Genomic DNA, 13,672 nt, shown 5'->3' with positions numbered 1-13,672 from the left:
CACACACACACACACACACACACACACACACACACACAAGCAGACATATTTAAAGGCAAAGAGTTTGGGCAGAGATGTCAGTCGAGGCGGAAGTACAGAGGAAAGAAGTTGTTGAAAGACAGGTGAGGTATGAGTGGCGGCAACTTGAAATTAGCGGAGATTGAGGCATGGTGGATAACGAGAAGAGAGGATATATTGAAGGGCAAGTTCCCCTCTCTGGAGTTCGGATAGGTTGGTGTTGGTGGGAAGTATCCAGATATCCCGGACGGTGTAACACTGTGCCAAGATGTGCTGGCCGTGCACCAAGGCATGTTTAGCCACATGGTGATCCTCATTACCAACGAACACTGTCTGCCTGTGTCCATTCATGCGAATGGACAGTTTGTTGCTGGTCATTCCCACATAGAAAGCTTCACAGTGTAGGCAGGTCAGTTGGTAAATCACGTGGGTGCTTTCACATGTGGCTCTGCCTTTGATCGTGTACACCTTCTGGGTTACAGGACTGGAGTAGGTGGTGGTGGGAGGGTGCATAGGACAGGTTTTACACCGGGGGCGGTTGCAAGGGTAGGAGCCAGAGGGTAGGGAAGGTGGTTTGGGGATTTCATAGGGATGAACCAAGAGGTTACGAAGGTTAGGTGGACGGCGGAAAGACACTCTTGGTGGAGTGGGAAGGATTTCATGAAGGATGGATCTCATTTTGGGGCAGGATTTGAGGAAGTCGTATCCCTGCTGGAGAGCCACATTCAGAGTCTGATCGAGTCCCGGGAAGTATCCTATCACAAGTGGGGCACTTTTAGGGTTCTTCTGTGAGAGGCTCTGGGTTTGAGGGGATGAGGAAGTGGCTCTGGTTATTTGCTTCTGTACCAGGTCGGGAGGGTAGTTGCGGGATGCGAAAGCTGTTCACAGGTTGTTGGTGTAATGGTCCAGGGTTGGCAGGCCTGGGTAACCAAGAAGGCTTCCTCTAAGCGACCCATAAATAGGTTGGCATACGAGGGGGCCATCCTGGTACCCATGGCTGTTCCCTTTAATTGTTAGTATGTCTGGCCTTCAAAAGTGAAGAAGTTATGGGTCAGAATGAAGCTGGCTAAGGTGGTGAGGAAAGAGGTTTTAGGTAGGGTGGCAGATGATCGGCGTGAAAGGAAGTGCTCCATTGCAGCGAGGCCCTGGACGTGCGAGATATTTGTGTATAGGGAAGTGGCATCAATAGTTACAAGGATGGCTTCCAGGGGTAACAGACTGGGTAAGGATTCCAGGCGTTCGAGAAAGTGGTTGGTGTCTCTGATGAAGGATGGGAGACTGCCTGTAGTGGGTTGAAGGTGTTGATCTACGTAGGCAGAGATACGTTCTGTGGGGGCTTGGTAACCAGCTACAATGGGGTGGCCGGGATGTTAAGGTTTGTGAATTTTAGGAAGTAGGTAGAAGGTAGGAGTGCGAGGTGTCGGTGGGGTCAGGAATTTGATGGAGTCAGGTGAAAGGTTTTGTAGGGGGCCTAAGGTTCTGAGGATTCCTTGAAGCTCCGCCTGGACATCAGGAATGGGATTACCTTGGCAAACTTTGTATGTAGAGTTGTCTGAAAGCTGACGCAGTCCCTCAGCCACATACTCCTGACGATCAAGTACCACGGTCGTGGAACCCTTGTCAACCAGAAGAATGATGATGGATCGGTCAGCTTTCAGATCACGGATAGCCTGGGCTTCAGCTGTGGTGATGTTGGGAGTAGGACTAAGGTTTTTCAAGAAAGATTGAGAGGCAAGGCTGGAAGTGAGAAATTCCTGGAAGGTTTGCAGAGGGTGATTTTGAGGAAGAGGAGGTGGGTCCCGCTGTGATGGAGGACGGAACTGTTCCAGCAGGGTTCAATTTGGATAGTGTCTTGGGGAGTTGGATCATTAGGAGTGGGATCAGGATTATTTTTCTTCGTGGCAAAGTGATATTTCCAGCAGAGACTACGAGTGTAGGACAATAAATCTTCGACAAGGACAGTTTGGTTGTAGGACTAAGGTTTTTCAAGAAAGATTGAGAGGCAAGGCTGGAAGTGAGAAATTCCTGGAAGGTTTGCAGAGGGTGATTTTGAGGAAGAGGAGGTGGGTCCCGCTGTGATGGAGGACGGAACTGTTCCAGGCAGGGTTCAATTTGGATAGTGTCTTGGGGAGTTGGATCATTAGGAGTGGGATCAGGATTATTTTTCTTCGTGGCAAAGTGATATTTCCAGCAGAGACTACGAGTGTAGGACAATAAATCTTCGACAAGGACAGTTTGGTTGAATCTGGGAATGGGGCTGAAGGCCCTTCAATATATCCTCTCTTCACGTTATCCACCAGGCCTCAATCTCCGTTAATTTCAAGTTGACGCCACTCATACCTCACCTGTCATTCAACATCATCTTTGCCTCTGCACTTCCGCCTCGACTGACATCTCTGCCCAAACTCTTTGCCTTTAAATATGTCTGCTTGTGTCTGTATATGTATGGATGGATGTGTGTGTGTGCGCGCGAGTGTACACCTGTCCTTTTTTCCCCCTAAGGTAAGTCTTTCCACTCCCGGGATTGGAATGACTCCTTACCCTCTCCCTTAAAACCCACAGCCTTTCGTTTTTCCCTCTCCTTCGCTCTTTCCTGAAGAAGCAACCGTTGGTTGCGAAAGCTAGAAATTTTGTGTGTGTGTTTGTGTGTTATTTTATTGTGCCCGTCTACCGGCACTTTCCCACTTGGTAAGTCTTGGATTCTTTGTTTTTAATATATATAAGGGAAACATTCCACATGGGAAAAATATATCTAAAAAACAAAGATGATGTGACTTACAAAACAAAAGTGCTGGCAGGTCGATAGACACACAAACAAACATACGCACAAAATTCGAGCTTTTGCAACCGGCGGATGCTTCGTCAGGAAAGAGGGAAGGAGAGGGAAAGATGAAAGGATGTTGGTTTTAAGGGAGAGGGTAAGGAGTCATTCCAATCTCGGGAGCAGAAAGACTTGGGAAAAAGGGATAGGTATACAATAGCGCGCGCGCATCCACACACACACACACACACACACACACACACACACACACACACATTTGTAAAGGCAAAGAGTTTGGGCAGAGATGTCAGTCGAGGCAGAAGTACAGAGGCAAAGAAGTTGTTGAAAGACAGCTGTGGTATGAGCAGCGGAAACTTGAAATTAGCGGAGGTCGAGGCCTGGCGGATATTGAGAAGAGAGGATACGGTCCCTTCCCTACAGCCTAGGTCTTCGTGGCAAACAAATCTGCTCCAGTCTGGAATCTTTGAACCATTACACCAACAACCTGAAAACAGCTTTCGCATCCCACAACTACCCTCCCGACCTGGTACAGAAGCAAATAACCAGAGCCACTTTTTCATCCCCTCAAACCCAGAACCTCCCACAGTGCCCCACTTGTGATAGGATACTTTCCGGGACTGGATCAGACTCTGAATGTGGCTCTCCAGCAGGTATACGGCTTCCTCAAATCCTGCCCTGAAATGAGATCCATCCTTCATGAAATCCTCCCCACTCTACCAAGAGTGTCTTTCCGCCGTCCACCTAAGCTTCGTGACCTCTTAATTCATCCCTATGAAATTCCCAAACCACCTTCCCTACCCTCTGGCTCCTACCCTTGTAACCGCCCCCGGTGTAAAACCTGTTCCATGCACCCTCCCACCACCACCTACTCCAGTCCTGTAACCCAGAAGGTGTATACGATCAAAGGCAGAGCCACGTGTGAAAGCACCCACGTTATTTACCAGCTGACCTGCCTACACTGTGAAGCTTTCTATGTGGGAATGACCAGCAACAAACTGTCCATTCACATGAATGGACACAGGCAGACAGTGTTTGTTGGTAATGAGGATCACCCTGTGGCTAAACATGCCTTGGTGCACGGCCAGCACATCTTGGCACAGTGTTACACTGTCCGAGTTATCTGGATACTTCCCACTAACACCAACCTGTCAGAACTCTGGAGATGGTAACTTGCCCTTCAGTATATCCTCTCTTCTCGATATCCGCCAGGCCTCAACCTCCGCTAATTTCAAGTTTCCGCCGCTCATACCTCGCCTATCTTTCAACAACTTCTTTGCCTCTGTACTTCCGCCTCGACTGACATCTCTGCCCAAACTCTTTGCTTTTACAAATGTCTGCTTGTGTCTGCGTATGTGCGGTTGGATATGTGTGTGTGTGCGAGTGTGTACCTATCCCTTTTTCCCCCTAAGGTAAGTCTTTCCGCTTCCGGAATTGGAATGACTCCTTACCCTCTCACTTAAAACCCACATCCTTTCATCTTTCCGTCTCCTTCCCTCTTTCCTGACGAAGCAACAGCCGGTTGCGAAAGCTCGTAATTTTGTTTGTGTGTTATTTTATTGTGCCTGTCTACCGGCGCTTTCCCGCTTGGTAAGTCTTGGAATTTTTGTTTTTAATATATTTTTCCCATGTGAAAAAGTTGATGTGACTTACCAAACAAAAGTGCAAACATACACACAAAATTCAAGCTTTCGCAATCAACGGTTGCTTCTTCAGGACAGAGAGAAGGAGAGGGAAAGACGAAAGGATGTTCGTTTTAAGGGAGACGGTAAGGAGTCATTCCAATCCCGGGAGCGGAAAGACTTACCTTAAGGGGAAAAAAGGACAGGTATACACTCGCACATACACATGTCTTCCAATGTAACCAACCAGTAAATTGAAGATCTTAAATGGGTTTCAGCTTCATCACTAGCAGTTGAAGCAACTTGTGATAAAATGATACAGTGCAATGGTTTACCTTTTTGTATGATTCATTTCATCACCAAGTCACAAAGAAGAACTTTTAGGATTATTGCCACTCAACGGACAAAGAGCACTACGTAATGGCGTACATTGGGTATCAAGAGTAAATGCTTTGGAATGTTTTATATTCTTATTAATAGAAATTAAAGCATTTCTCCTTGAGAGGGTGTTCACTGTTCAGAATTAACAGACAGTCAGTGAATCCAAAAATTTTATTCGTGGTGGGTGTTACATAAGTCCAAAGCCACCTTAAATGTAAGCTTCAGAGGACAGTAAACAGTTTTTTCAAAGTTACAAGAGGGAAACAAATTCTCTCTTTTCTCTCAAGCTCTTGAAAGAGAAACTTTGATTCACTTTGCAAACTTACTGAAACATCGGCAAGAAAATAATTCTGATGTTGACATTTGCTATTTCCTAACTCCACTTTTAAATATAAGGATAGTTTTCTTAACAGGTTCCAGGAATTCAGAAACAGCAAAATGCTGTTAGTGTTTGTTTAAAAAAATCTTCTTAATGCTTCTGTAATGGAATTAAATTTTTCTTCCTTTAATACAGACGCTGATACTTCAAATGCAATTGCTGAATTTGGGGGGGGGGGGGGGGACAAGAAATTGTGGAGCTCAACAGTTCAATGTCTTTGTGCTAATGTAGAAATATTGGAGGAAAACAAAAGTGAGCTTAGTTCACAGCATAAGTGGTCAGCTTTGAAAGACCTGGAGAAGAAAGATGCGTTGGTTTTTAACATCTGAAATAGTATTCCTGAGTCACATAATCAGCAGAAAAAACTAATGTTTGCTATGCTGCATATTCATGTGAACAGTCATTTACAACCATAAATCTTTTCATGGGAATACTGGGAATTTGTCATACTGATGAGAATCTGGAAATCTGCTTGATATTAAAAACAACGTACAGACTTGCCTTACCCAAGCCTCCCAGGGAGATTTATTCAGGCCCTTGTTCACATTAGTGTTTGTCAGTAATTTTCATGAACTAATTTTATGAGTACTATATTTATAAGTATGGTATCAAGTTTTATTCAACAGCCCTACAGTATAGCCAAGGCTTAAAAGTTTACTTGAAGTTTACTAAGTTAATTTTAGGGAGCTTTGAGGAGTGAGGTGGTGTAGTGTTGAGATGGTTTGGACATGCAGAGAGGATGAACGACCATTAATAGATGAAACAGGTAAACAAGACCAGTTTGGGTCAAGGAGTCAGTAGGTGTTGACCTCTTTGAAGTATCTCAATCAAATTGAAGACATTTCTACCAAATGCCAGCTTAGAAGTTTCCTAATTAAGTTAATAACAGTGTACCTGTGTATATAGAGTAAGTTTAAAAAATGTGGCTCTCAAAATAAATTTCAGTCATTGTACTGCTGATATTTGACTCTCTTGACTAATGAGTTTGCTGACCACTGTACTAGGCCACATGATTAGTGTTGCTCAGACAACTGTTTATTTTGATACGCCTTCAAGTGATACTGTCAACATGAAAGGGCAATGATGTGAATAGTGATGAGAAGGCCTGCTAGACAGTAATTCTGGGAATGATAGTAGATGGAATGAGACTGAGGAAGCTGCCCCCTATGTGATTCTTACTAGGAAAATCATACAAAAGGGGAAACTGCCTGCAGGTTTACATCCAGATGTCAAGAAAAGTGTGGATTACAAATGACGTAGTGGTAAATTAGTGCAAGGTTGTTTGGAACAGAGTACCAGGCTCTTGTCTTAACAAAAGACATATCTTGGCACTAGATACTTTCAGGGGACACCTACCCAGGAAGATAAGGATCTGATACCAAAAAGCAACACAGAAGTGTATGTGATAGATCTTTTAAGTCTCACTTCTGACAACTTTATAATGAGTTGTTTCTTCATGGGGATTGTGCGTCACTCTGGCGGTCAAGTTATAGAAACCCTCAATATCTGTGCTGTACCAGTGGCTCCTTAATTTATGGAACAGAATCACAAGTGAATCTATAATGAAAGGATTCAAGAAGTGTGCTGCATATCCATTGTATTGAATGACGTAGATTACTTTTATTTGATCATTTCATTCTAAATTTGCTTCGGGTGCGTTTCTTGAGATATTTCATAATTTTGGCTGTTACCAGTAATTTATCAACAATAGGGAAAATAATATGTGAGCATAAAATGTGTTCCGTAATTTTACAACAGAGCACCATCAGGTATGTAGGTCCATTGTTATGCACATCTGTTTGATGACCCTTCTCAAAAACAGAAATTATCTCTGTCTTTTTTCAGTCTCTTGGAATGCTTTGTTGCTCCAGTGACATTAAGTAAACTTTTCAAGACAGGGAGCAAGTTCATTTGTATTTTCATCTAAAATTGTAGAGGAGTCAGATCCTACCACCTTTCCTTGGTTGAGTGATATTAAGTGATTTTCTGTTACACTCTCGTACGTGACAATGTATGTTTATTTCAATTAAACAGAAGCACACAACGTATTTGAAATATACTCTTTTATTTACAAATGTCTTGATCACATTTGGCAGATATATCACAGTTAACAGATATTGACTCTGTATTTGGATTTTTAGTTATGATGATAATTCGTCAAAGGCATCATGATGCACTTATTCTGGTTGCCTCAAATTGTAAATTGCCTGAATGATTGCTTGATGATACCTAGATATGTCATTTCTGTTAAAAGATACTTGAGTTTTAGTTATAATGACGACTTATTACAGTCAATACCAGTTAACAAATTTATTCACCAAATGCGACCAAGACATTTGCGAGTAAAAGATATGTCAATTTGGTGTTTGAGCAGTAAACAAAGAACAACTTGTGATAAGATCTTCCTCAGTGTATAATTTTGGAAGACCAAAATCAGCACTGTCATCATGATGACTGACTGACAAATTTTATCTATTTACTGACTGTACAGAAGACCAAATAATCTAATGTTTTTTGTCAGATAGTTCTTAAAATTTACTTTAAGCTGAGAGGATGAACTGGTCAGATCATTCACTCTGGCAGAATAGTGACATCATGGAGCCCTATTGATGTGATGTCCGAATACTGCTACAGTTGAGGGCAGCAGCCCGAAACCTGTTGTTCTCCACAAGGTTGTTTCTAGTTGCTGATGGGCAGTTGCCAACTCTCCCCTGCATAAATGTCATTTCCATGTCTTCTGTTACTGACAACTGTACAATAACACAGGGAACAAACTGTAGTTGAGTTGGCGTTAAGTTGATACTCAACAGTTGCACGGCTGCTTCATGGGCCAACCTCAACCAATAATGTAACGCAATTTTATAAATATCTCTATGGTGTTGCTTCAGCATTCTCACATCTCTGCAGGTGCCTACTGTTTTCACTTGCAGCCATTAGTGCTTCACAGTTGAAAGGGGGCAACGGTTCTGCAAGCTGTCAGGGACCTTCTTGTGCTGCCTCTACTGTACACAACTGTGACACTATAAACATTGTAAAATTTCACTGTTAAAAGTATGAACTACAAAGAACAAGAATAAAAATTAGTCCTGGTGCCTTTTGGTCAGTGCTAACACTCTTTTACAAAAGCAAAAACCCAAGCTACAACACAAACTGCATACAGGCAAACAAGCGACCACTTTGTTGTTTATTGTCATTACCAGCTTTGAACAGCCAGTTCACCGTCAGATGGATGCATTATGTTTATTAAAGGTATCACTTAGCATCTGTTGCATTTTTTGAGAGTTGATACTCTACAGCATTAATTTCATGAATGATAGCTTTTATTACCGTTCAGCAGTTGCTACCCTCATCATAGTAGCCATTAACAGAAAAGCTTTAGAATATGTTTTGTCGTGTATTTTGGTTTCATGAAAGTGATGAGGTCATTGACTCAAATATTTGTTTTAGGAGAGCATAAACCTAAGCAGATCCTTTATGGTAGAGTTTAAAAACAGAGGGTGGATCCATAAGGCTGACACTTTAAGTGAGCCAAGTTAAGACAGTGATTTTCTACAGAATATGCGTTGTGACATTTAATGAGGAATTAAACTCTTTAAATCTGAAAATAACAAGCCCTGCCTGATTGAAACAGTTAATTTTTTTTGTCATTTTCTTTGGGGAGGGGGAGGGATTAAAAGTCTGTCTTTCAGGCAACATAAATAATGTGGAAATGATTCCAGTACATATATTGTGAAGTTGTGTGCTTGTAATTGTAAGTAATTTTATAACTGCTGTGCATGGTTGCAGGGATATGTTGATGAAGATGTTAGTGAAAGTAGCGTCCATCTTTTCAGAGATGGTTCGGGATCACGGATGTTCAGTACAGAGTGTCAAACTGACAACTTTCATTCGTCTAAATATACAGATTGTTATTTTATTGGGCACCAGTTTTGATGTGATATATTTCAGGCCCCCTGACCGATGTGTAGGAAGATTCCCACCTCGCTTCCTGTCAAAATAGGGGCCAGCATTCAAAGATTGGTATCTGTAGATTTTTGAGAAAGCGATCACTTCAGCAGGTGATGTCTGAAGTTATCACTGTCTCAAAAATGTACAGATACTAGTCTTGCTGTCCCCTATTTTGACCGGAACCGAGGTTGAAATCTTCCTAGACGTTGGTCAGGGGCCCTGAAGTAGAGCAGGGCCTGGTATCCCATGAGGATGCTGTAAAGTATTGCTACAGTCAACAGGGAGACAAACCTTAAGGTGTTCAAATATAGGCCAGCTGATGGAACATCAGAGAAACATTGCAACAGAGATAACATAATAGAGGTTTGTAGTGGAAATAAAACTTGCAGAATTATTCAGAGACGGTTTGCACAAGAAGACCAAAAATAATATTTCAAAAAACTAATGTTGCTAAACAAATTGACAAGAATGGGAACAGTAGATGTGAAGACATGTAGGTCCTGGACCTCTTTAAATTGTTGGCAGTACTATACAAGTGTGTTACTTAAATCTGTAATAGCTACATTGGAGGGGGGGGGGGGGGGGGCGGCGGTGCAGATTATACTTTATTTGTGCAAATTATTTCAGAATTACTGAAGTGAGATGAAGAAACATTTCGTGTAAGTGACTCTTATTATCTGAGGTGTACCGTAGTGGTAATGCACTGGACTCATATTCAGGAGGAATGTAGGGCAAATCCCCCATTCAGTCAACCAGATTTAGATTTTACAAGATGTCCCTAAATTGCTAGAGGCAAATGCTGAGAAGGTTCATTTGAAAGGGTGCAAAATGTATCCTCCCTCAGTCCAAGTTTGCTCTAATGACCTTATCATTAGTGAGATGTCAGACCCATCTTCTTTCTTCCATTTTATCTGCATCACCATAACTGGATCCACGTACCTGTACCCATTTAAATTGTGAATAACATTGTTTTAATTGCTTAAAATTCAGAACAATTTAATAAAAGAATGGAGAAGAGAAAAATATAACAATTATAACAATAGGCCTGAAAATTAACTCCAAAAAACCAAAATTAAGTAATGTCAATATGCTGACATTAAATCAGAAAAGATTAGTTATAACTTGAATCAGCTGATGAGCTTATGTTTTTAGGGGAACTGCAAACAATTAGCAGATTGGCTCAGAAACAGAAATAGGGGAATTTTGTCTGGAAGTTCATTGGGAAAACTTTATGATATGTTCATTAGCAAATTCACAATTGGCCAACAACATAAAGTATATCTAATGCATGTGTACTGCCAGGTCAAACTATGACTAAGACATGAATCTTAAATAGTAAGGAAAAAACGTTTAGAAATGCTCAATGAACAGTTGAAGAAAGCATGTCAGAAATAACCGAAAGTGATAGTGATTTCAGAAGGAGTTGGTTGCGGTGCGTAGTAAAGGTGTAAAGGTAATTGACTAAAGAAGAAATAAATAAACACTCTGTTGGACTCATTACTCTAAGAGATGGCAAGGACAATGTCCTCGTGGTAGATGGTTGAATGTTAATGAGGATAAATGTGTGGGCATGTGTAAAGCTGAAACTCACAGTACCTCATGAGCTCTGTGAATGCTCCTTATCCAACCAGCTAATTAAAAAATTGCCCGCTGATGATGAGATGTAAAAGCAATTGTGAGGTGACAAATTGCAGTTTTGCAGTCATGATGTGTCCATTGAAGTTTACAATAAGAAATCCATGTTCGAAATCCAAAAGTCTGTGGAGCAACTGGTGTTGAAAATTTTAGAACAGACTTTGTGGGAACTCCATCAGAAAAACACTGACACACCTCTCTCCAGAGGTTTGGATTCTCAAACGTTAGGGTGAAGGTGGTGGAACAACTTCTTTGTGACGCTTCCCGGTGGGTTAAAACTATTTACTGAGCCATGACTCGAACTCAAGACCTTTGTCTTTTGTGGACATGTGCTTTACCAACTGAACTACACATGCACGAGTCACGAACCATCCTCACAGCTTTACTTCTGCCAGAATCTCATCTCTTACCTTCCAAACTTCACAGAACATCTCCTGCAAAAGTTGTAATACCAGCACTCCTGGAATGCCAGTCTTCCGTGAAGGTTAGAAGGTAGATGATGAGGTACTGGTGGAAGTAGAGCTGATCGGATGGGTTATGAGTCATGCTTGGGTAGCCCCGTCAGTAAAGCACTGTCCCATGGAAGGAAAAGGTCCTGAGTTCGACTCTGTCTGACATGCAGTTTTGATACGCCAGGAAGTTTCAGATCAGTGCCACTCCATTGCAGAGTGAAAATCTCATTCTGGAAACTTCTTTGTGGTCAGAAACTACCTATATATCTTATGCAAATAACAATATAAAACCAATGAATTTTCAAGCAAAGAGGATTTTTGAGTACAATAAGAAGATTAAACAGTGGTTTTGAAGGACAAAGAAGCACAAAGCATGTGGCGCAAGTTGTTTTAAAGATTGTAAAGTTGAAACTTTTTGATAGTATTCCTTGCTCTACAGCATGAGGGCAGGAACATTGTAGCCTACTTTAACAAATTGACTGTGAAGATACTTGCTCTCAATATTGTCACTTCACTGTTACAGATGGAAGTTAGACATAATTTGATTCTGCAATCATGAGACAACCAGTTTGTTACTAAGTAGTAATGCATGCTGAAGAAACACCTGTTTATTTTTACTTTCAAAAATATTCTGCTTCCAGAATCACTACCTGGAAAAACTTTTGCCTCTATTCAGAAGAGCAACAGAAGAAGAACTCTCTTTGTACCCAGGAAACTGGAAGTATGGAACCTTTTACACAACGCTTGTGACGGAGTGTCGAAAGTTCTTGCCTTGGGGGATGCACAGGTAATTTCTGTAGTCCTGATTGTCTACGGATGGATAAATAAATAAATAAAAAATAAATAAATTGTGTGTTATATCTTTATTTGTGTAGCACTGTGGTTAAGTCAACTGCAAGATCTTTTCCTTACTTCATTTTTGATACATAGAAAAACAGTTTTATTTGCCATCAGCTGAACACAGAGGAAACATTAGTTCACAAGGCTAACTTCAGTGCTGGCACCATGTGATTATTATCAACAAACACCATCCTGTGAGTGCAGCGCAAGGAAAACAAGGGCTAACCTACACTAATATTCAAAACACGTCAAGCAAGTAAATTGTACATATGAACGCACATATGAAAATGAAATTTCACCAATTATTATATTATAGCTTTTTTTGTTGTTGTTCTATTAGACACTACTGTCATCCAAGGTACATAGCCAGCGATAGCAGTTGGCTGTTAAGTACCAGGAGTGTATGTGCAGCTTACTTAACCTCCCCCCCAAGTGCTCCCCCTCCCCCCCAAGTGCTCCCCCTCCCCCCCAAGTGCTCCCCCTGCCCCCCCAAGTGCTCCCCCTCCCCCCAAGTGCTCCCCCTCCCCCCCAGTACTCCCCCTCCCCCCAAGTGCTCCCCCCCCAAGTACACCCCCTCCCCCCAAGTGCTCCCCCCAAGTGCTACCCCCGCCCCCCAGGTGCTCTGCCCCAAGTGCTCCCCTCCCCCCCAAGTGCTCCCCTCCCCCCCAAGTGCTCCCCTCCCCCCCAAGTGCTCCCCTCCCCCCCAAGTGCTCCCCTCCCCCCCAAGTGCTCCCCTCCCCCCAAGTGCTCCCCTCCCCCCCAAGTGCTCCCCTCCCCCCCAAGTGCTCCCCTCCCCCCCAAGTGCTCCCCTCCCCCCCAAGTGCTCCCCTCCCCCCCAAGTGCTCCCCCTCCCCCCCAAGTGCTCCCCCTCCCCCCCAAGTGCTCCCCCTCCCCCCCAAGTGCTCCCCCTCGCCCCCCAAGTGCTCCCCCTCGCCCCCCAAGTGCTCCCCCTCGCCCCCCAAGTGCTCCCCCTCGCCCCCCAAGTGCTCCCCCTCGCCCCCCAAGTGCTCCCCCTCGCCCCCCAAGTGCTCCCCCTCGCCCCCCAAGTGCTCCCCCTCGCCCCCCAAGTGCTCCCCCTCGCCCCCCAAGTGCTCCCCCTCGCCCCCCAAGTGCTCCCCCTCGCCCCCCAAGTGCTCCCCCTCGCCCCCCAAGTGCTCCCCCTCGCCCCCCAAGTGCTCCCCCTCGCCCCCCAAGTGCTCCCCCTCGCCCCCCAAGTGCTCCCCCTCGCCCCCCCCCCTAGTGCTCCCCCTCGCCCCCCCCTAGTGCTCCCCCTCGCCCCCCCCCAAGTGCTCCCCCTCGCCCCCCCCCAAGTGCTCCCCCTCGCCCCCCCCCAAGTGCTCCCCCTCGCCCCCCCAAGTGCTCCCCCTCGCCCCCCCAAGTGCTCCCCCTCGCCCCCCCCAAGTGCTCCCCCTCGCCCCCCCCAAGTGCTCCCCCTCGCCCCCCCCAAGTGCTCCCCCTCGCCCCCCCCAAGTGCTCCCACTCGCCCCCCCCCAAGTGCTCCCCCTCGCCCCCCCCAAGTGCTCCCCCTCGCCCCCCCCAAGTGCTCCCCCTCGCCCCCCCCCCAAGTGCTCCCCCTCGCCCCCCCCCCAAGTGCTCCCCCTCGCCCCCCCCCAAGTGC

At 44.5% G+C, this 13,672-nt stretch overlaps 1 protein-coding gene across 7 annotated transcripts in view; it reads left to right on the top strand.

The window, feature by feature from the left end:
* LOC126355189 (D-aspartate oxidase) overlaps positions 1 to 13,672 on the top strand; it is a 150,021-nt gene that overhangs the window by 92,922 nt on the left and 43,427 nt on the right. For all 7 annotated transcript variants that reach the window (XM_050005410.1, XM_050005414.1, XM_050005415.1 and 4 more), the window contains exon 4: positions 11,856 to 12,001. In XM_050005410.1, coding sequence (XP_049861367.1) covers positions 11,856 to 12,001 — 146 coding nt within the window. The remainder of the gene's footprint in view (positions 1 to 11,855; positions 12,002 to 13,672) is intronic.

The sequence above is a fragment of the Schistocerca gregaria genome, chromosome 3, assembly GCF_023897955.1.
Source record: "Schistocerca gregaria isolate iqSchGreg1 chromosome 3, iqSchGreg1.2, whole genome shotgun sequence".
Lineage (NCBI taxonomy): Eukaryota > Metazoa > Arthropoda > Insecta > Orthoptera > Acrididae > Schistocerca > Schistocerca gregaria.
This window is presented reverse-complemented; position numbering and strand designations above follow the sequence as displayed.